This window comes from Hemicordylus capensis, chromosome 3 (genome assembly GCF_027244095.1).
Source record: "Hemicordylus capensis ecotype Gifberg chromosome 3, rHemCap1.1.pri, whole genome shotgun sequence".
NCBI classification, from domain to species: domain Eukaryota; kingdom Metazoa; phylum Chordata; class Lepidosauria; order Squamata; family Cordylidae; genus Hemicordylus; species Hemicordylus capensis.
Genome location: NC_069659.1, coordinates 121,382,842 through 121,403,179, shown reverse-complemented (window position 1 = coordinate 121,403,179; position 20,338 = coordinate 121,382,842). Strand labels below are relative to the sequence as shown.

At 42.1% G+C, this 20,338-nt stretch overlaps 1 protein-coding gene across 1 annotated transcript in view; it reads right to left on the bottom strand.

Moving 5' to 3' along the window:
- The window catches only part of ANOS1 (anosmin 1), a 144,473-nt gene that overhangs the window by 104,721 nt on the left and 19,414 nt on the right, over positions 1-20,338 (bottom strand). Inside the window, exon 2 of the mRNA XM_053309850.1 lies at positions 8,230-8,277. Coding sequence (XP_053165825.1) covers positions 8,230-8,277 — 48 coding nt within the window. The remainder of the gene's footprint in view (positions 1-8,229; positions 8,278-20,338) is intronic.

Genomic DNA, 20,338 nt, shown 5'->3' with positions numbered 1-20,338 from the left:
TGTGCACACCTTAGAGGGCATACTGCTTGGATCAGTCCTGATCCCAGTGCTCTGTACTGGGGTAGCCCGGATTTTGTACCCGGGCTAATAGTGTGTAGAAGGGTGCAAGCACAGCCTTCTACCCCACTCCTCAGTTGTGTGGCTCAGGCTACCTGCAGCCCAAGCATCCACAGAATCAGGCAGCAAGAGAACCTGGCAGCGAGGAAATCACCCAGTTCACCATGTGTGTGGTGCAATGTGAGATGCCGGAGGACTTCCACTCCTGGCTCCCAGCAATACCGCTCACCACAGCACCACTCATGTACCACGCGAGTGGCAGAGCTGTTACGGGAAGGGTGATCACGTGTGGGGAGGAAGGTAGGAGCCTGTCTCCCTGCCAGCCCTCCCCAGCACGGTTGTGGGAACAACCTTAGTATGGAATTTCCTGCTAGAGCTGCCAAACAAATGCTGCTTGGCCAGGTATTTTAGCTTTCAAAAAAGCTGCCAGAAAGTTGTTTTACACACACACACACACACACACACACACACACACACTTAGATGAATATACATTTGTGCTACGGTTAGCTGTCTAGAATTTTATTCCAAGAGTTGGCAACACTATGGTAAAATGGAACTGGATCTGTAAGGATCTTCCTCTCACTCTCTATTCCCAAAGAAATGGACATCTAGCAATATGTCCTATGGCAGAGATAGGAAAATACTTCTGGCGGGTCTGCGGGGAGAAAGGGATCATCTGCAGCTCTCCCCACAGATGATCATGCATACAGCCCTGGGCGGCCGAATTGGCTGCCCACACAACTACCAGCTCCGTCACTGAGCCGGTGGGAGCTGTGGGGATCGGGGGCTGCGCGACCCTCAGAAGTCCCAGGATGCACTGTGTGAGTGCTTGGGGCATTCTGGGGGGACTCCCAAGACCAGGAGGCTGGCTGCAGCCTCCCAGTTGGGGGTCTACTCATGTGTCACCGCACACTGCAGTGTCACCAGAGCAGAAAAACAAGGTTAACAGAGCGCTCGCTTCATCAACCTCATTTAAGGGGAGGGGGAATTGGGTGGGGTAGCCGCCTTGGAACCACTGGGCTCGCCCGCTAGTCTAAATTGTGGTAGACTCACACCATTAGGCAAAATTTCTGCCCTCTGTCCTTAAATTTTAAAATAAGTTTCTGCCTTAGCAATTTCAGTCAGTTCATTTTAATTGCATTTATTATTTATTTATTTAACATATTTTTATACCACGCAAAACTTACACCTCTGGGCGGTTGTCATGTGAATATACAGGCAAAAGTGTCTCCTCAATAATTTTTTTTAATTTCTCAAGTGGTTGCATGAACCACCCAAGGTGGTTTCGTACACAAATTAATAAAGAGAACTGGTATGTCTAGGTTAAGAGAAAAACACCAGTCCTACACAGGTAGTGCAGCGCTAACCCGGGCAGGACGGGTCATGAGAACCACCAGGATTGCTCCTGATCAAGGCATTCATCCACTGGGTAGCTTGGGTTTTAAACCCAGGCTAAAAGTGAGGTAGAAGGACATGCACATGTCTCCTACCTCACTGCCTGGTGGTGTGAGCTAGTGGGCTGCTGGCAGCCATCTCACCCATAGAGGCCTGGAGAAGCAGCACTCCATCAGCCAGGAGGTATCCCTCATGTGGTGCATTGTGGGATGCCCTCTGGATCGGCACACTGCTCATTGCAGTGTTGACTGTGTGGCTGTGCGATCATGCCGGGGTGAAGATAAATAGGATCTTGCCTTCCGCCCAGCCCTCCCCAAACCCCAGCGGTCATGTGAATGACCTTAATATGCCCTAGTATACTTTCTTCAGCTGGTGTAAAGGAAAGTTATAAATAAGAACCAACAACTGAAGCAAAGCAACTCAGAACTACACCAGTGAGAACAAGCTGTTAAGCCTATTCTAAGCTTAGCATACCAAAACTTACACATGACTGAGAGCTCACTCAACAGAGCAAGACCAATGTTATTCCCTGTCCTCCATTCTCTCTCTCTCTCTCTCTCTCTCTCTCTCTCTCCATGCTTCAAGGAATGTTCCACCTTCAGTCGCATAAATTGTTTTGATGCCATCACCCTTTTATTTCTTCTTAGTCTTCTCAATTCTGCCATGAATGTAGGTGGATGAAAAATCCCTTTTACATATGCAACAAAGCATATGCATATATAAACTTTTTATTTTGTTTCTGTTCATTTATTTGTACTTCCTTGGAGCCTCATTTGCTTGACCTGGGTTTTTTTAAGCTGCTTGCAATCCACAGGTTATGCAAGCTTCACTTAGCTCACACACCAGAACGTAGGGACCATCTACCATACGTAGGTTTTGCTTTGCTACTATATCTCCCTGGTTTCCAGGCTCTGTGTTGTTTTTCTCCAGTTATTGGCTGTCAGTACCTGAAAGCATTCTACTTCAGCACCTGTATGACTCATAGTAGGCTGTGACCTGCTGAGCAACTTGCCTTTCTTTCTGTAGTTCATATGGCAACAAGCCAAACCTAATCAGAGCAGATTTTAGTGCTATGGAGTGGAAGAGGACTTCATATGTTTTTCTCTTTCACCCATTGCTATAGTGTACTTTCCATTCCCTTCATGTAGAGAAGGATAATGAAAATTGTCAAAGTTCTCTGTAAAAACAGAAAAAGAAATACAGGTTTTTGCTGTCATTTTCAGAATTACATGTGAAGATATAAATGAATAATTCATGAAGAGCCACTACCATAAGTGGTCAAATTTCTTATTTGCTGCTGACAACCTCTGATTACACAAAGCTGAGCTGCATCTGATATCAGGCAAGCCCAAAATCTACAACTGAAATTAATACATAGACTAAAAGGCTAAGAAACATAAAAGATCTATTGTTTTCCAGAAGTCTCACTAGTCACTGGAGAAACACGCCCCCTCCCCCATTTAAGTTCCATCCCATTAGACATAGTTAAAAGGGAAACACACACACACACACACACTTTATGTCAGCAAACCTCAAAAGAGTGTGCTTCTCCCCTCTCCTGTTAGCATCAGAAGAGTTTTACTTCCAACTTTGGTTTGAAATAAATCAGTATTTGTTGTGATGTCCATCCTTACTAATCCTGTCTTATTCTGCCCAAAGCTGCAAAATAAGACAACAGGACTGGACTTCAAACCTCTGGTTTAGATTGTGGCTTATTCTGAAACTTTGTGCAGCCAGAAGAAAGCACGAACAGGCTTTGGAACATCATGTGAAGCTATAATAGAGGCTATGCATGATGTGAACCAGCATAATACATTGATATTAGAGGAAACAGAAGGCGCAGAATATCCTTATTGGCTTGTGCTATACACCAGGGGCAGAGCTATAACTGGGCAGACATGTTCAAGAATATAAGACACCCAGCATCTGGGATCTACCTCTCCCCTCCCCTCCACCGCCAGCCAGCTGCCCACTCTTGCCACTGGCTACTCGCTCACAGCTTGCCACCACCCATGCCACTGCACTGCCACTCCAGAAGCAGCCAGCTCCCTGGGTGGTGAGAAAGGAGGAAAGCCCCAAATGGGGGCTTCCTCTTTCCACATGGCTCCTTCCCACTGCCTGGGGAGCCAGCTGCTTGTGGAGCAGTGTTATGAAGCAGTGGTAGGCTTTAGCAGCAAGCAGCATTCCCACCAACCAAGCAGGATGACTGGGCAGTGGTTGAGATACTAGATCATCCATGGTAGCAGGGTATACATGCTGCTGCCAACAAGGGTGGGGGCCACCGGGAATGGGTTCGAACACAAGCCCACTCTATACTAGGTATGCCCCTGCTATATACCTAGGGGCTGTTCACACGGCTGCATGTACAGTCAGGTGAGAAGGCAGAGTTCAACCAAAATATTTAACTTATCCCTGAAATCGGGCTCTGTACCAGAGGACTGGAGAGTAGCAAATGTAATACCGATTTTCAAAAAGGGATCCAGGGGCGATACGGGAAATTACAGGCCAGTTAGCCTAACGTCCATTCCAGGCAAATTGATGGAAAGCATCCTCAAGGATAAAATTGTAAAGCACACAGAAGAACAGGCCCTGCTGGGAGTCAGCCAGTATGGCTTCCGCAAAGTTAAATCTTGCCTCACCAACCTTTTGGACTTCTTTGAGAGTGTCAACGAGTGTGTGGATCGAGGTGATCCAGTTGACATAGTCTACCTGGACTTCCAAAAACCTTTTGACAAAGTTCCTCATCAAAGACTCCTGAGGAAACTTAGCTGTCATGGGATAAAGGGACAAGTACATGTGTAGATTGCTAACTGGTTGAAAGACAGGAAACAGAGGGTAGGTATAAATGGAGAGTTTTCACAATGGAGGGAAGTAAGAAGTGGGGTCCCCCAGGGATCTGTACTGGTACCGGTGCTTTTTAATTTATTCATAAATGATCTAGAAGCAGGGGTAAGCAGCGATGTGGCCAAATTTGCAGATGATACCAAACTCTTCCGGGTGAAATCCAAAACGGATTGTGAGCAGCTCCAAAAGGATCTCTCCAAACTGGGGGAGTGGGCGACAAAATGGCAAATGCGGTTCAATGTTAGCAAGTGTAAAGTGATGCACATTGGGATGAAAAACCCCAACTTCAAGTATATGCTGATGGGATCCGAGCTGTCGGTGACGGACCAGAAGAGGGATCTTGGGGTTGTGGTGGACAGCTCGTTGAAAGCCTCGACTCAATGTGCGGCAGCTGTGAAAAAGGCAAATTCCATGCTAGGGATCATTAGAAAGGGGGTTGAAAATAAAACGGCTAACATTATAATGCCCTTATACAAAACTATGGTGCGACCACACTTGGAGTACTGCGTACAATTCTGGTCACCCCTCTTGATTGCTCCTCCACTCCTTTACTCAATCTGCCTCACCCCTCTTGGTCGTGGCTGTGGTGTTGCTAGTGCCAGTTGGCCAAGCCTCAGCCCCCAGAGTCCTCCCCACCCTCATCTGAGCCCTCCTCCCCAGCAGTGGTTGACTTTCCTCCCTCACAACCCCTATCTTCACAGACCCCTGCCCACTATCATATATATATATATATATATATATATATATATATATATATATATATATATATACACACACACACACACACACACACACACGTGTGTGTATACTCTTCTCTCTTCTACAATCAAACACATCTTCTGACCAGTAACAGTTGCATTCCAACTGACCTTAACCATAACAGGCTCCTCCCCACTATCTGCATATAGAATCCCCAGTGCCCAATCACGACAGTGCTTCTGCTATCACAGGCCTCTCCTCTCTATCTGCATATGGTGCTTCTGCTCTGTTACCTCCAATTGGTAAAAGACTGTGTGGGCAGGGCTTGCCACGTACATCTGCTTCAGACAATGCCATTATGATGGCCCATTCTTTATTTGACAATTCAATATTCTTTATTTGACAATTCAGAATCCCCTTTGATTCTTACAGATTAAGTCATGAACATTATCAGCCTTCAAAGTTAACTAAGCAACACCAAAACAGACCCTGCATCTTGTTAAAAAGATTCAAGAACTGCATAAAACTTATACAATCTATCTATCTATCTATCTATCAGATTTGTACACTGCCCTAAACTTTAGTCTCTGGGCAGTTAACAATAACATAAAAACAAGTTAAAAATATACACAAAAACTTAAAACAATTTAGATAATTTAAAATCAAACAGAGATTAAAACCTAAAAATTTAAAAAGCTGAAAAATCTTGGGTGAAGAGGTGGGTTTTCAAATGCTTTTTAAAAATTGTCAGAGATGGGGAGGACCCATGCCATTTTAAATTATTCTGTGGCATTTAATCTGAAGTGTTGTATGAATTCAGAACATTACCATATTATATAGCAGCAGAATCAATAAAAAGATGGACTCAATGTAACCTACTGGAACTAAATGTCCTGACTCCTTGAGATTAAGGAGAGGCCACAATCATTTGCAAAATCCTAGCCCTGGAGACACTGAAATCATGCTCTGAAGCCCCAACCATCCAAACCACTGTCCATGGTTATAGCATTTGTATACATGTATACAAAAACAAACACTCACGAAGAGATTATTCCCAAGCATTCTGTTCATGGGAAGCATATGTCCATTAACACATTGGATCGGTTCACACAACTGCCAACGGTCTGGAAGTGGGGGAAATCTCAATAAAATGTCAGTAGGCAAGAGTGCATACTCTCAGCGGATGTGATTCCTGAACCTGTCCAAATCCAGTTCCAGGGCTGTGTTACTGAGATTCTTCTGACTTTGTGAAGTCAACTTCAAATCTTTGTGGCAGAAGTCAGTAGAATCTCAGACAAAGTGGAGCAGGCAGGAAGCATACTTGCGTAGGTTCAAATGTCATAAGGACATAAGGCTATAAGGACAGCCCTGCTGGATCAGGCCCATGGCCCATCTAGTCCAGCATCCTGTTTCACACAATGGCCCACCAAATGCCACTGAAAGCCTACAGGCAGGAGTTGTGGGCATGCCCTCTCTAAACCCCTCTTAAAGCCATCCAAACCAGTAGCCAACACATCTTGTGGCAGAGAGGCTTGTCAGGTGGGCATAACTTTGTGAAGTCAACTTCAAATCTTTGTAGCAGAAGTCAGTAGAACCTTGAAAGTGCATGCTCTCACCTACTATCATTCTACCCATATTTTCCTCACTTCCAGAGTGGGCAACAGGTCGTGTGAACAAACCCACTGTTTATCTCTGTAACTGTTGACAGTGGGGGGTGGGGCTTCTGAGTGGGCACTGTGAAAGCGGGGCTTCAAAGATTGTGCTTAGGGACACAGCATACAAGTGTCCCCAGTTTTCATAACCCCTATACATGGCTCCTAACTGTAAGAGCTTTATCACAGTACAAGCCAGAAGTCACCATACATTCAATCTAATGATAATAGCAGTATAAAAAAAATTACATTAACAATAATACATCTTTTTAACATAAACTAACCTTCATAAAACAAACTGCATTTCTTAAGCAGCTATAACTTCCATATTTTTACATAGGTACAATGGAGTCAGCCACATTTTTTGCTTTTAAAAAAAACTTTTAAAGTTATATTTCAAACATGCTACAATATTTGTCTTTGTGTCATTATATAAATATGAAAATTTGAGCTAAAAAGCTTTTCCCCACAACATAACATAAGCTTAAAATTTTCCAGGTGACATTCTAAAGCAGGGAATAGATGTGTTCAGCATTGTATGTGAATTAAAAGAGCAGTCAGAAACTAAGCCCTGTAGTTCCACTTTGACCCTCTAAAGCTGGATGAATCATTGTTGCTTCTCTACAGGCAACTTAGCAAGAGGCTTGTCCAATTGAATCAAATGAATATTAGCTCACTTACACTCTAATCTTTGGAATGTCAAAGGTCACACACACACACCCCAACAGAAAGACTAGCAGAATTCTTCAAAAAATAAATAAAGCTTGAATACATTAAAATATAGAATAGAAAATTATTTGTGGATAAGTCTGTTCTCAGTATGTAAGGGAAGTTATTTTAACAAGATCAGCCACCTTGCTTCTCTTTACTTGAGAAATACTGGCTGTAGAACATCATTAGACATATTTTAGCTCACATAAAATTGGCACGATCCAGTTCAGGTTAGGGTTAGTAAGTCCCATTGATTTCATATGAATGAAAGTTAAGCATTTGTCATTGAAGTCAGTGCAATTTAAAAGCACTTAATTTGAGTGCTGGACCGTGCCCAACATATTTATATGAATACTAGCTGAACCCACACAGAGCACCTGTGCAGTAGGACTTTGTTGCTCTCCTTGCCCTCCACCACAGCCCCTGCTTTATTGCTCAGTGTCAGCCACTCACTCTCAGCCACCCCCTCCCCACTCATTCGCACCCTGCAAGCTCATCTTCCCTATCTGCATATGGAATTCCCACTGCCCAATCACCATGGTGCTTCTGCTCTGTTACTTCCAATTCGTAAAGCACTGTGTGGGTGGGGCTTGCCACGTACGTCCTTAGTGTATTATATATAGAGATAGCTTTAGTTCATAAAAATGATATTAATATATATACTGTTAGGTATGTGTATATCTATTTCGTTGTCAATGACACACACAAGAAAGAACTAAAACTGTATAGGGCACAGAAATATTATTGTGTCTAGAGCAATTATTTTGTAAGAAAATTTGTAGCAATCCTTTCATAAACTGATTAATACATTAAAATGTACAGTTATAACCTATCAGTATTTAAAAAGAGAAGCAGAAAGAAATCTCATACCTTTGAACATTGTTTGTGATTCTGGCACCAGACCAAAGAACCATTATTCTGGGGAAGAAAACAGAGGCATTAGTGATATCCTTTTCAAGAAGTTACTAACAGTACTTTTCAAGTAGACTTTTGCTGCTGGGATTAACTGGCATAAGCACTACAAGCTTAGTGTGAAGCAACTAGTTGTGGAAGATGGCTTCCATTTCAACCAGCTCTTGGAAATGTGACAAAATAAGACAGTGTCTTCATCATTATCACCATCACCAGCCCAGGATACGCAAAGAATAAGGATGAAGTTACTCTGAACTAGCCACCTATTGGCGCAGCGGGGAAGCAACCTGCCTAGACAGCAGGAGGCTGTTGGTTCAAATCCCCACTAGTGTGGTTCCCAGACTAAGGGAAACTCATATATCAGGCAGCAGCAATAAAGGAATATTCTGAAAGGCATCATCTCATACTGCGTGCAGAGAGGCAATGGTAAACCCCTTCTATATTCTACCAAGAAAACAACATGGCTCTGTGGTCACCAGGAGTCGACATCAACTCAATGACACAACCATTCATTCATTCTTTCTTTCTTTCAATTTCTCTGAATTAGGAGAAACAGTAGTGGTGGCATCTAATGCTGAGAACCTTTTATTTTTCCTTCTACACCACCAACGAAAAGTCTCTAGGATATGGAACAGAAGAAGGGAAGTATTACTGAGCAAGCTGACTTGTTTTATTTACTTTCTTACACTGGGAGTACCTTGGGGAACTATTACCTCACAACTACTGTATATTTATCTATCTATCAAATTTGTATGCCACCTCAAACTTCTGTCTCTAGATAGCTCACAACAAGATAAGTTAAAACTTTACAACCATTTAAAACCACAAATTAAATTAAACAGCTTGGGTGAAAAGGTAGGTCTCCAAAGATTTTTTTTAAAGTGTCAGAGATGAGAAGGCTCTCATCGTGATAGGGAGTGCATTCCAGAGTCTCAGGGCAGCAACAGAGAAGGCCCGCTCCTGCATAGCCACCAGATGAACTGGTGGCAGCTGAAGATGGACCACTTTGGTTAATCTAGTTTCCGGACTACGTACAAAGGCAGCCCCACATAGAGCGCATTGCAGTAATCAAGTTTGGAGGTTACTGGCATATGTACCACCATTCTGAGGTCATTCATCTCAAGAAACAAACACAGATGTATCAGCCGAAACTGATAGAAAGCACCTATGGCCACCACCAAAATCTGGGATACCAAGGAGAGTTGTGGATACAGAAGCAATCCCAGACCATGCACCTGTTCCTTCTGGGGAAGTGTGACCCCATCCAGAAACGGCAGATCAAAATCATATCCCAAGTTCTGACCCCAAACAATAAGTACTTCCATCTTATCTGGATTCAGTCTCAGTTTGTTAACCCTCATCCAGCCCATTACCACCTCTGGGCAGGGATTTAGGGAGGTTGTGCCTTCTCCTGATGATGATGACATGGAAAAACAGATTTGGGGGTCATCAGCATACTGATAATACCCTGCATCAAACTGCCTGATAATCTCTCCCAGTGGTTTCATGTAGATGTTAAAAAGCATTGAAGACAGTATGGAGCCCTGGGGAACACCATTCAAATAACACCATACAGCTTAAAAGAAAAATGGTCACTCACCACCTCCATTGCTGCATAAGAATATGGTAGTGTTCGTATGAAGCAATCTATAGTGATGCACACTATATCCATGATGGTGGGCACTTCTATCATCAGGAAACTGGAGTGCCCCAGCCTCCCAATCACAGAAGCACCCACTATCACAGATACAGCATTTTCAGTTTCGGACTAACACCAGGGTATCTGTGAGCAGCGGTGGAAGTGGTGAGTGACAGACTGGGGCAGGACTGCCAACCCACCTTCATCACATGTAAGCATGTACCTCACTGTTTCCCCTAACATCTGTAGAGGGCTTATATGTTTCCTTAATCTTTTCACTCTTTTGGAAGAGCCACTGATGAGTAACAGAGTGTTGAAGTTGCTGATGTGTTCTTTATATGGCAACCCAACTCATTTGATACACCTTTTTTTGGATCATCACCATGCTTTACACTAGTCTGGATTCTCAGATCATTCAAAGGCATTTTCTTCCCAGCTATTTACAAACAACAAAAATACTTCTAAATTCTGAGCTCTTATGCTTGTCAGCTCATAACATCATCCACTATTTAAACAGTTGCAGTTTAAAGTGTAATTGCTCTTATGGTTGACAGAGACCATTCAGTAATGTATATACAATATATTTAGGCACACACATAAGTAAATGTGAAACATAAGACTTATGAAAGGACAGGAATAGAAGAAATAAAAGTTTAGGAGGATGCCATAAATAACATACACTTAGTAGGAGTACTTTAGCAGTCTCAGTACCAGCCAAGAATTTATTATTTCCTTTTACCAAACCGAGCCTGCAGAAATGTTAATGTAATATTTCATGTGCAACTTTCAATTCTTTATTCCTTTCTTCTGCACATAAAGAGTAACAGAAGAGAGCAATTACTGAAATAGCAGATTAGTAACAAATAGAAGCATTATTTTTACTGGAGTATGCCTTCTTTACACTGAATGATATTGAGCACTCCTTCTTTTGGACTACACTGGTTACCTGGAACAATGCTACAATAAATACCCATATGCAGAGGCTGCTGCTTCCATTGAAAGCTTCTAAACGGAAGATTTTAAATAGAAAGAACTATTTAAACAAACAAATGTGTAGCAAGGTCATCTGCTCATTAAATAGCAAGAAACAGTCTGTAAACAAACTGGTTGTATTGTCCTTTGCAACTATGGAGCTGCAAGAGTGACTTCTGCAGGTTATGATTTGATTATCCTATTAGACTGGCAAAACTGTGACAACTAAACTTTGCTGTGCGTATGCTAAACCTAAGCAAGGTTTCATATACATGCATGGGCGCACACACACACACACACACACACACTAGCCTTTTTTAAAGCATATGACTCTTAAGATTTCATTACAGACAATAGTTATAATCTTGAGCAATCAATAAGACACTCATACTGCTTTTCCTAACCCTTAACTTGCAACCCAGTTAAGATAAAGTGCTATATTTGAGACCTACTGCATATCTCTGCTCCGACACCACCCACATCAACAGCTGCTATGTCCTCTGCACCAGAAATTTTAGAAAAACATGGAGCAATGCATCATATTGGCAAGTTACTGGACCTTTACTATGGCCGGTCCTGCAATGTGGGGATTTTTCTTTCCAAATAGTCTTCTTTTGCAGAAAGACTGAAGATGATTTTAATTTTCAGCTAATTTTAGAAGAGTTGCTCTTTGTTCCTTTAATGTATATTTTCTCCCTTTAACAATGTTTCTATACTGTTTACATAAAGATAATACAATACACTTACAGGATTGTACAGTTCCAGAAATGCAAACGGGAGAAAGTATCACAGCATAACATTATTAATGTGCATTTACTACTCAGATTTAAGCTTATTTATTTAAGCTGCTACTGTACATACTGTATGCAATGCTGCCAAGTGTAACAGGCAGCGACATCACACACTCCTCTTACAACTCTCACACACAATGTTCTTCTCATGCTGGCCTTCTATTGAAGGTCTGCACTTGTACAAACCTATAAGTTTGTACAACTAATTCCACCCAGAAACTCTCAGCTAGCACCATCTCTCTCCATGACCTTTTCCCCATTCATTCAAAATTCTAAATGCCACTCACACTCATTCACTATTCACCCTGCAGAACACTGGTCTCAGACCTCATCCCTACAGGTGGATTCTCATTCAGAGGGGCAGTCATTGAGAAACATTAGCCTTTTGCCAAAGGCCAAGTGATGCATTGACTTGAATGGTCACTGCAGAACTCACAACACTATTTCTGCCTAGTCCATGCTTGTGTAGAAACGTCTCTGGGCAATACATACATGGTTTAAAAATTCATTCAAGGTCTTCTCTAATACCTTTCTTTTCATAAGCAAGAATGACAGTAAATCTATTTTCAAGAATATGGAAGAAAATCCTTTTTAACAGGGAGCAACATTCTTCTCATCTGTTTTCTTTCATCACAGTGCCCAAGGACTATGATTTAAATTGCAAAATCATGAAGTTAGCGATCAATGCTTTTTCCAGGCATGTGATGATTTGATAGTATTTGACAAAATTGATTGCTGCAAATGGAGGAAGTACACCATACAAATCCCAAGCTAAAAGAAGAAAAGTCAGCTCTAGGCAGAAATTATGTATTGTACAGATAAATGATGAATGATCCTGATGTATTTCATGTACTTAAAACTCTTTCTTGGTGGATGGATGAATGAAATAGAAGATACGGTATAATGATCAGTATATGTCTTGAAGGAATAGATTTAGTTATGCGCCATTATTCTGTCCACTTCCTTTCCCTTCTTAAAATGTCAAAGAGTTAAACATTTCAGCATTGTCCCTCAGATGTCTAGGCAACATGGAAACTCAGGCTGAGAAATACTTTGTTCTCAGCTAGTTCGTTAAAACCAAGAGCTAGTTCTCACCTGCATGATCAACATTGTCTGGGATGTACCACTTCAGACAGGAAGGGTGTTCACATGATTGAATTGTTTATAATACAAGATATCTCCTCTATATAGAAAATGTGATATATCTCCTCTATATAGAAAATGTGATATATCTCCTCTATATAGACCTTCTCTTGACATTCCAGTTTTCTATTTGGAGCAAATTTGTTTGTATGGAGAAGCAGTCGTGTTAACCTGCACCTGCAGTTTGAGATGCAACAATGCAGATACAGGAGAGTTTAGACTCTCTTTGAGAACAAGGCACATGTTTGTTTGTTTGTTTGTTTGTTACACTGCCTAACTCCGAAGGCTCTGTGCAATTCACAACCATAGATACAATAAAAACACAATAAAACAAACTATTAAAACAACGACTTAAAGCAACATAAAATTCAAAGATTACTAAAAGGCAGGCTTAAAAGGTGTGTCTTAAGGGCTCTTTTAAAAGCTGACCACATATATCTATAGGAAGCACATTCCACAGCCCAGAAGCGAAAACAGATGAGCTGGTGGCATCCAGAGACAGGCCTCTTTCAATGATCTTAATGTGTGGTGGAGATCATGCAGGAGAAAGCAAACTCCCATGTAGCCCAAGCATAGGCTGTTTAGAGCTTTAAAGGTAAATACCAGCACTTTATATTTTGCCTGGAAACCTACTGGCAGCCAATGCAATTGTTTTTAAACAAGCTTAACATGGTCTCTCCAAGAAACCCTGGAGACCAATCTAGCCGCTGCATTTAGGACCAACCAAAGTTTCCGAACTACATAGAAGGGTAGCCCCATGTAGAGCACATTGCAGTAGTCAAGCCAAGATACTACCAGAGTACACACCACAGGTCTAAGGTCATTATCTTCAAGGAACACACAGCTATAGTATCAACCAACGTTGATAGAAAGCACTCCTGGCCATAGCTTCAGCCTGAGATACTAGAGTGAGGCCTGGGTCCAAAAGCACTCCCAAGCTACGTACCTGTTCCTTCAGGGGAGTGCAACCCTATCCAGAACAGGAAGATTTATCACATCCCACAAAGTATGACCCTTTACCATGAATACCTCCATCTTGTTTGGATTAAGTTTCAATTTATTATCCTTCATCCAGTCCATTACTGCCTGTAGGCAGGCATTTAGGGGGTTACACCATTCCCTGATAATGATATGGATAATATAGATAAATAGATAAATGGATAAATGGATAAATAGATTTGGGTGTCATCAGCATATTGATAACAACCTGCTCCAGATCTTCTGAGGATCTCACCCAGCGGTTTCATGTAGATGGTAAAAAACATCTGAGATAGGATGCAGCCCTAAGGGACACCATACAATAGCTTTCAGAGAGCACCATCTCCTAGCAACACCATCTGGAATCTACTGGCGGAATAGGAACAGAACCAGTGCAATTCAGTACCATCTATTCTCAAATCCCTCCAACAATCTAGAAAGATACCAGGGTCATTAATATCAAAAGCCACGGAAAGGTCCAAAAAAGCAAACAGAGGGTCACACTTCCTCTATCCATTCCTTGGTAGAGATCATCCATCAGGCTGACCAAGGCTGTTTCCACCCGCTCTAAATATAGATAGATAGATAGATAGATAGATAGATAGATAGATAGATAGATAGATAAACTGATTAAGTGCCATCACATCAGTGTCGACGCTTAACGACCACATAGTTAGATTCTCTCCAGGATGATCTGTTTCAGATTGGCCTGTAAGGTCTCTCAGTGGTGAATTCATTGCTGTCGTAATGGAGTCCAATCACCTTGCTGCTGGTCATTCTCTTCTTCTCTTTCCTTCAACTTTTCCCAGGATTAAGGACTTCTCAAGGGAGCTGGGTCTTTGCATAATGTGTCCAAAGTATGATAGTTTGAGCCTGGTCATTTGTGCCTCAAGTGAAAATTCTGGATTGATTTGGTATATAATCCATTTGTTTGTTTTCCTGGCTGTCCATGGTATCCTCAAAAGTCTTCTCCAGCACCAAAGTTCAAAAGCATCAATACTTTTTCTATCTTGCTTCCTCAAAGTCCAGCTTTCACATCCATAGAGTGTCATGGGGGAAACTATTGTCCGAACAATTCTAATCTTTATAGGTGTAGACACATCACGGCATCTAAATATCCTTTCCAAGGCCTTCATTGCAACCCTACCAAGTGCTAGTCTGCAGCATATTTCTTGACTGCTGGATCCTTTACTGTTGATGGTTGATCCTAAAAGGCAGAAACTATCCACCACTTCAATGTTTTCATTGTCAATTCTGAAACTGGTTGTTGTACCCATTGTCATTCGTTTAGTCTTCTTTACATTTAGTCGTAGTCCCATTTTTTCACTGTGCTCCTCGACTTTCATTACTAGAGCTTGCAGATCATCCGCATTCTCAGTTATCAGAGTGGCGCCATCAGCATAGCACAGGTTATTGATGTTTCTTCCTCCAGCTTTAAAACCATGCTTATCTTCTTCCAATCCAGCTTCTCTCAGTATATCTTCAGCATATAAATTGAATAAAGAGGGAGAAAGTATACAGCCTTGTCTTACTCCTTTGCCAATCTGGAACCAGTCTGTTTCACCATGTCCCATCTGGACTGTGGCTTCTTGTCCTGTGTATAGGTTTCTCATGAGAACAATGAGATGTTCTGGGACGCACATTTTCCTAAGGATATTCCACAACTTGACATGGTCGACTCAATCAAAGGCTTTTCTGTAGTCAATAAAGCACATATTGACTTCTTTCTGGTATTCTTTGGCTTTCTCAATTCTCCAGCATGCATCAGCAATGATGTCTCTTGTTCCTCGGACTTTTCTGAAACCAGCTTGAACATCCGGCATTTCCCTTTCCACGTAGGGCTCTAATCTGCATTGGATGATCCTGAGCATTATTTTGCTAGCAGGTAAAATTAAGGATATTGTGCGATGGTTTGCATAATCTGTTAAGTCTCCTTTCCTTGGTATGGGTATGCAGACCGACCTCTTCCAGTCTGTTGGCCTCTGTGTCATTCTCCAAATTTGCTGGCATAGTTTGGTTAGAGCCTTGACTGTTTCTTCTTCTGTTGCCTGCCATATTTCTGTAGCTATTCCATCATTTCCTGTAGACTTCTGACTTGGTAATGACCGGAGTTCTGCTCTAACTTCATCTTCCCGTACTAGAGGTTTTTGCAAGTAGGGGATATCTTCTGGATTATCTTGTATGTTGATGTCCCTGCTGTACAATTTTCAGTATACTCCTTCCATCTCTGTTTGATCTTCTTTGAATCAGTTACTATCTGTCCTTTGGCATCCCTTAACATACCAATTTGAGGTTGGAACCTACCTCTGAGTTCAGAGATCTTTTGGAAAACTTGCCTTGTTTTTCTGTGTCTATTTCCATCCTCCAGGTCTTTACAAATGTCATTGTGGTACTGTCAAACCATCTAGTAGCACTGTCTCTTCTAACAGCTTTCTGAAATTCCCTATTAAGTTCCTTCCTGAGGCTTTTATCTTTCTTGACTTTGGCATCTCTCCTCTTCTTGGCAATTTTCACTGTCTGTTCTTACATCCATTTTGCTTTCTTCTGTTTCTTGGTCTTTGGCAGTCTCTTTTCACATTCATCCTTTGATTTTATTCCGCAGTTCCTCTGGTTCCCTATCCATGAGGTTCAGAACTTCAAAGCTGTTCCTGATGTTCTCTTTGAAAATGGTGGGTACATTCTCAAGGTCATAGAGTGGAAGCAGGATAGATTTGTTTTTCCGCTTTAGCTTGACTTGGAACTTGCACATGAGCAGTTCGTGATCTGTTCCACAGTCGGCCCTTGGCCATGTCTTTGCTGTTATAACTGAGCTCTTCCACCTCCTTGCACCAATAATGTAATCAATTTGGTTTCTATGTACTCCAGTTGGTGATGTCCATGTATATAGGCGCTGCTTTGGTTGTTTGAAGTATGTGTTAGCAATGAAGAGATCATTGGCTTGGCAGAAACTAATAAGTCATTCTACTGCTTCGTTTCTGTTTCCTAGGCCATATAGGTCTACTGTGTTTCCTCCTTACGTTTTCCAACTTTAGCATGACAGTCTCCAACCAGCAGCATCAAATCCTGCTTGCATGTTCTGTCAATTTCAGACTGGACGAGCATAAAACTCATCAATGTCCTCTTCTTCTGCATCAGTAGTTGGGGTTGCCCATGAAATCTAATTGATATTAGTAAGTCACTGACTGCATTGTACCCAAGTACTGTCATTGCTATATCCTTCTTGTTTATGAAAGCAACACCATTCCTTCTTTGTTTCTCGTGTCCTGAGTAGTAAACTGTATGATTTCCTGACTGAAAGTGTCCCATTCCAGTCCATTTTAATTCACTGATGCCCAAGAAGTCAGTCTGTAGTCAATTCATTTCATCTTTCACTGTGTCAAGCTTTCCCATATTTGTGCTTACTTTCCACATTCCTACTGTAATTCTGTCTTTGCAGCTTCGGATTTTCTTATCCTGCACGGCAACATCAGCTGCTAGATGTCCAAAAGGCTTTAGTCTAACCGTGTCATAAACACCATCGGTACTCGGAGATCCTCAAATCTTCCTCAGTAGCATGTTGAATACCATCCGACCTGAGGGGCCCATCATCCGGCACTACATCGACAATCATTCTATTTTGTCTATCCATGTGGTTTTCTTGGTAAAATATAGGAGTGGTTTACCATTGCCTTCTCCCACACAGTATGAAATGATGCCTTTGTCGTTGTCACTGAAGTGATCATCCACCTCCAGCACCTTCCTATATCGCTGCTGCCCAATATAGGTGCCTGCTTGCTTTAGCTGGGCAGCTGGAATGACCCTCGCGCTTTGGGTGACCCTACCGGGAGTATACCTCCCGACGTACTTCACTCATCCCTCCCAGGAATGCCCCACCACCACGATGAGGCAGCACAGCAGGACTTGGAGGGGGCTCTAAATATAGCCTACTCTAAAGCCAGTTTGAAATGGATCTAGATAATCAGTATCATCCAAAACTACCTATAGTTGATCAGCCACCACCCTCTCAATTACCTTGCCCACCCAATGGAGGTCGAAGAATAGCCTATAATTATCCATCACTGAAGGCTCTAGGGCAGGCTTCTTAAGTAAAGGTCTCACAATTGCCTCCTTCAAACATGGACACATCCTGCCCTCCCTCAGCAAGCCATTTATGATGTCAACTAGACCATCTCTAACAACCTTCCTGCTAGATGTTATGTCATGTTGGGCATGAGTCCAAAGGAGAAGTGATAGGTCGAACACCTCCAAGGAGCCTGTCCATATCCTTAGGAGTCACAAATTTAAATTGATCCATCTGAATTAATCTAGAAGAGTTACTGGACACCTCTGCAATTGACTCAACCATAACCGTGGAGCCAAAGTCAGCTCAAGATTTTATGCGCAAAAAAGTTGTTTAAAGCATTACAGTGGGATGATGACAAATCCAAATCTAAATTCAGAGAGGAGGGAACCCGAGTCAATCCCCTCACAACTATGAACTCAACTGAATGTGAACTTACAGACATAATATGTGTAGAATAGAATTGTTTCTTTGCTGTATATATCACCATAGAATAAGCCTTCAAATGGGCTTTATGCCATGTCTTATCAGATTCAAGTTGAGCCTTCCTCCACTTACATTCTAGTTTTCTCCCTTGCTGCTTCAGCTCCCGTAGCTGTTCAGTATACCATAGAGCCAATTTTGAAGCAGAATAGAGAAGGAACTTAGGGGCAACAGTATCTACTGCCCTGGTAAGCTCCCGAGTCTCCACCAGGGCATCTACAGAAGCACCAGCAGAACCAACTCTAAAACCCTCCAAGTCCTCTTGGAATCCTATAGGATCCAAGAGCCTTCTTATTATTTATTTATTTATTACATTTATTATATCCCGCTGTTCCTCCAAGGAGCACAGAGCGGTGTACTACATACTTGAGTTTTTCCTCATAACAACCCTGTGAAGTAGGTTAGGCTGAGAGAGAAGTGACTGGCCCAGAGTCACCCAGCTAGTGTCATTGCTGAATGGGGATTTGAACTCGGGTCTCCCCGGTCCTAGTCCAGCACTCTAACCACCATCCTTATAGATCCTGCTAGGTTATGGTAGGACTTACATAAACTAGACATAAACTAGAAATACATCTTCCATGTCTACCCCTTACTAGTGATGAAGTCATTTACATACAGGTTTGTGACTCATGCCTGAAGCACAACCTGATCTGAAAGACAGCATTCAGTCTAAGTTTGAAATATGAAAACAAGTTCTGTTTGACAGAAAAACATCTCTAACTGAGATTGTGATGACTTGATGACTTTCAGTGAAATATCACTAAGACATTACAGAAAGATTGAAAAAGTGCAATGTGTAAAGTGCAATGTGCAAAGCCTGAAGTTATTCTAATACTAGTTTAATTTGCAGATTAAGCTAATTTTGGAGTAAAGCATGCAAGTTTGGTGCAACTTTACATCCTGGCAGTCAAAGCCTATTAAACTTGCTTACCACCTTTTCAATTCTTCCTTCTGCAACACTGGAGCTTGAAAATTTCCTGTTCTATAACCCCTTAAATAAAAACAATAAAAATAAACTATTGTTTAATTTGGGTTTTTTCAGGTAATTCCTATAAGCAAAGAGTGAGTCTGCCTTCTTGTGGTTTCCAGAAAATTTCTGCCACAAATTTTTTTGTCACAAACAGATGCTATATTTTATTCAATACCAGAAGTGAGATTAAAACAAAGTTCTGAATTCAGATTATATACCATAATGAAAATACACATATCGTGTTATGAGAGCTTTATTCTGGAACAAACTGTTCAAAAGCACTTTATTTTGACTTTATACATGCTAGTCTTATCTCCTGCAGATTTGTTTTATAGGATACAAAGTTATGTGATGTGTTTCAATGCCACACATCATACAGTTCTCAAGGAATTAGATGAGCCTCCCCTACACGAAACAGAGGCAGTTGCTAGTCAAGGATAAATCTTGATCTTGATTGCTGCAAATGTAATGTTTGCCTATCTGTTGGCAGGCAACAAAATCAAGATTGAACTAGGGGTGTACTCGAACCACAATTTGAGCAGCAGTTCGAGCCCTGGTTGAGAGTCAGGAGTGAGAGCTTTAAGAAAGAGGAGAACAGCTCCGTACCTGCTCTCTGACGCCCCATGCAGCTTCCTGCTGGGCTGGCGCGCATCCCAAGTACCCCCGCACGGGGCCAGCATGCACATAGGAAGCTGCCATATACTGAGTCACACCATAGGTCCATCTAGCTCAGTAATGTCTACCCAGACTGGCAGCAGCTTCTTCAAGGTTGCAGGCAGGAATCTATCACAGCCCTATCTTGGAGATACCACGAAGGGAACGTGGAACCTTCTGCTCTTCCCAGAGCAGCTCAATCCCCTAGGGGAATATCTTACAGTGCTCACACATCAAGTCTCCCATTCACATGCAACCAGGGTGGACCCTGCTTAGCTATGGGTCCACAAGACCAGCTCTTCTCACCAACAGCAACACCATGCTGACCATGCAAATGGTGCCCACAAATGCATAGATGCCATTCGCATGCTGGCGCT